This window comes from Sesamum indicum, linkage group LG11 (genome assembly GCF_000512975.1).
Source record: "Sesamum indicum cultivar Zhongzhi No. 13 linkage group LG11, S_indicum_v1.0, whole genome shotgun sequence".
In the NCBI taxonomy this organism is placed as follows: Eukaryota; Viridiplantae; Streptophyta; class Magnoliopsida; order Lamiales; family Pedaliaceae; genus Sesamum; species Sesamum indicum.
Genome location: NC_026155.1, coordinates 6,447,320 through 6,450,345, shown reverse-complemented (window position 1 = coordinate 6,450,345; position 3,026 = coordinate 6,447,320). Strand labels below are relative to the sequence as shown.

Here is a 3,026-nt window from a genome sequence, read left to right as displayed (position 1 = left end):
ACCAATTAAAAAAAGTAAAATAAAAATTTACTGTATCATAAACTTAAAAGTCTGAATATTGACCAATATAATATTTTTTTTTACTAAAACAAGAAGTTCCATTGATCCCTTGTGAGCCACTAGTACTCCAAAACCTACTTTGGTTCAAAGGAAAGAAACCCTCCATGCTCAACACTTGGCATATACATTTATATGTCTATATACTTCAAAAATTGTTACCTCTCACTTACCAAGAAATTTCCTATATATACATTTCATTAAATTTTAGTTTTTAACTAAAAGTAAAACCCATAATTTAGGTCAGTTCTGTTGTTGGTGAAAGAAAAAAGGTGAAGGTAAATTAAAGCAAAAATGCAGGCCATCAAGGAGAAGCTGAATGACATGAACGAAATGCGGAAAGCCAAGGCTGAAGCAAAAGACGAGGAAAAGGTCAGGAAATTGCTGTATTTTTTGGGAAAATTGCATCCACCCTCTCTGATATTAAAACTTAAGTACTCAAACACTCCCGCCTCCTAACGGGTGTTCGTGTAACGTGAACGTTTCAGTCTTGAATAAAGAATGTACTTACAATTAGACGGAATTATATTTTTAGCTCATAGAATGTCTCTGTCTTATGAGATTCTCAAAATGATCCTCAAATTTGAGGAGACTCGACATATTTAATCTCATACATCCCGCAAAGCAGATGATTAAATTTATCGAGTTCTTTCAATCTTGGGACCATTTTGAGATCCTGCAAAGCAAATGATTAAATGGATCGATCGAGTTTTTTTAATTTTGGGATCATTTTGAAAATTTCGTAAAACATGAGACTAAATGTGGCGAACTTTTTATCGTATGGGACCAATGTGTATTTTTGTCCCTATAATTATAACTGTAATATCAAGGGATGTATTTTTATTTTACGAAAAATAGAGAATATTTATAATTAAACTTAATCTTAAGGAGTTAATATAATTTACTCTTATTTTTACCACACTGCACTTGAACATGGTGCATATAGGTGATATTAAACAAACAATTTTCCCTTTGTTTTAATGCACCGAGTTGCAGGCTGAGAAAGAATTGGCAAAGGCGAGACTTGAGGTGGCTCATGAGGTTAGGATGGCAAGAGAAGCTGAGGCCGCAATGGATCTCCACGTCGCTAGAGCCGCAGAAAAGATGGCGGAGCATGAGCGGAAGCACCGGCAGCCATCCTCTCGCAGCGGCCGGGACCGCCTGGCCCCCCCCGGGGAGGACAACTACGTGCAGGATTCTCACGGCCGTGTAATTTCCGTATCTCCAATACCCGAACATAATTCAAGTGATGGGATGTCCGGCAGTGGTGCTGACCTCTCCCGCTCCATCTCCTTTCCCCGTGACAGAGCAAGCATGGACTCTACTGCATCCAATGCTGGAACGCCTGACGGTGGCGGCAAAGCTGATGGACCGAATCAAATCTTGCAGTAGATAGATACATAGTAATTTGTTGTTTCTAAATAACTGCAGGCAGAGAATTTTCGTCTGCTCAGCTGCTACGATTTTTGGTTTTCACTTTATTTTACTTGTTTGTATTCTCCATGATTTTCTTGTGTGTATTCTCCCTAATTCTCCGTATTTCACTCGTCCATGTTAGTTTAGTTTCTTCCAACGGTTATGTTAGTCAATTTTGTAATGACGCCCAATTGGTATGAACGGATCACTTTTAGTAAGTTCAATTTTGTTAATAGTTGCATGAACGAGTAAGCTATTAAGTACCCTTATAAGTAATTTATTGTTTTGACGGCCTGCTTGGCCCTTGGTGGTCACTAGTGTGGGAAAAATTCAGATCTTTTGTAACTAAAGAAAAGGAATGTTTTTGTCAGATAGGACATTTGACAACGGATTGAATTTTTTTAATTTTTAATCATATTGTATCTTCTATTTATTTAACATATTTTTCTTAAATAAAACAAGTGATATATTTTTTATACAAAATATGTTAAATGTGTATAAGATACAACATGTTTTGAGCTAAAAAATTCATTTAATATGGTGAATTCTTTGAATTTATTTGAGTAATTCTAAATTTAAAGAATTTCAAATTCTTCTATTTTAATTTTAAATTATATTTTGATGAATATGGATAGATTTCAAATTCTTTTCAAATATAATTATTTGAATTGTTTGTTCAAATCTTTCCTTCAAATCCAAATTTATCAATATAAATAGATACATTCTACGAGTAGTTTATGTGTTATACTTTTTTCCGCCAAGAAGAACCTAACAATACACTACAAGAAAAAATTCAATATCTACAAAAAAAAAATTGATGTTGAAGTTAGTGTCGAGCTAATTAGCAAGTAAAATTTTCATTGCTAATCTATACTATTTAATAAATATTGTATAATTCGTTGCTAAACTCGTTAGCAAGTAAATTTTTGTTGCTAAAGCAAGTAAATCCTTGTATTAAATAATATGATTTAGCAACGAGAATTTTACATGCTAATGACCTCGACGCTAATTTTTTTTGTTGCTATCAAGCTATTTTCTTGTAATGATATATTACCAAGAGAAATCAAAGTAAAAGTTCATACATCGCATAAGCCACTATGAGGAAAACAAAGAAAGACCCACCTAAAACAAACAAAAACAATTAAGCAATTGAACTGCCGAGCGATTGGAAAGTCGAGACGCCTGAGAGATAATTTTTTTTTTTTGGGAAAGGTAAATTTCTCGTGAGAGATAATTAATGGAGCGTGTTCCCTGTGGCCTTAAAAGCGCGCTGCATTGCGGTTCGACCACAAAAACCGGCAAATTGATAAGAAGAAAGCAAATTCACCTCTGCCCAACTCAACATACGCCTGCTGCATCCAAGCATCTGGTTAAGTTCGTTATGAACAATCACGCGATAAGGAATTTGGGACAAACCAAAATGAGCTTGGCAAAGGAGCACTCCGCCAATATATGCATGACGCCATCCTCCTAAAGACAGGACAAGGTGCATGAACCGTCGGCCATCAAGCCTCTATGACAGAGAGGGATGGATGGGAGAGCCTCTATCCAGC

The 3,026-nt window shown here is 35.5% G+C and overlaps 1 protein-coding gene across 1 annotated transcript; it reads left to right on the top strand.

Moving 5' to 3' along the window:
- LOC105173420 (late embryogenesis abundant protein 18-like) lies at positions 263-1,697 on the top strand. Its single transcript, XM_011095148.2, has 2 exons — positions 263-429; positions 1,054-1,697. Exons 1-2 carry the CDS (start codon positions 352-354, stop codon positions 1,447-1,449), a joined length of 474 nt encoding a protein of 157 aa, XP_011093450.1. The 5' UTR covers positions 263-351; the 3' UTR covers positions 1,450-1,697.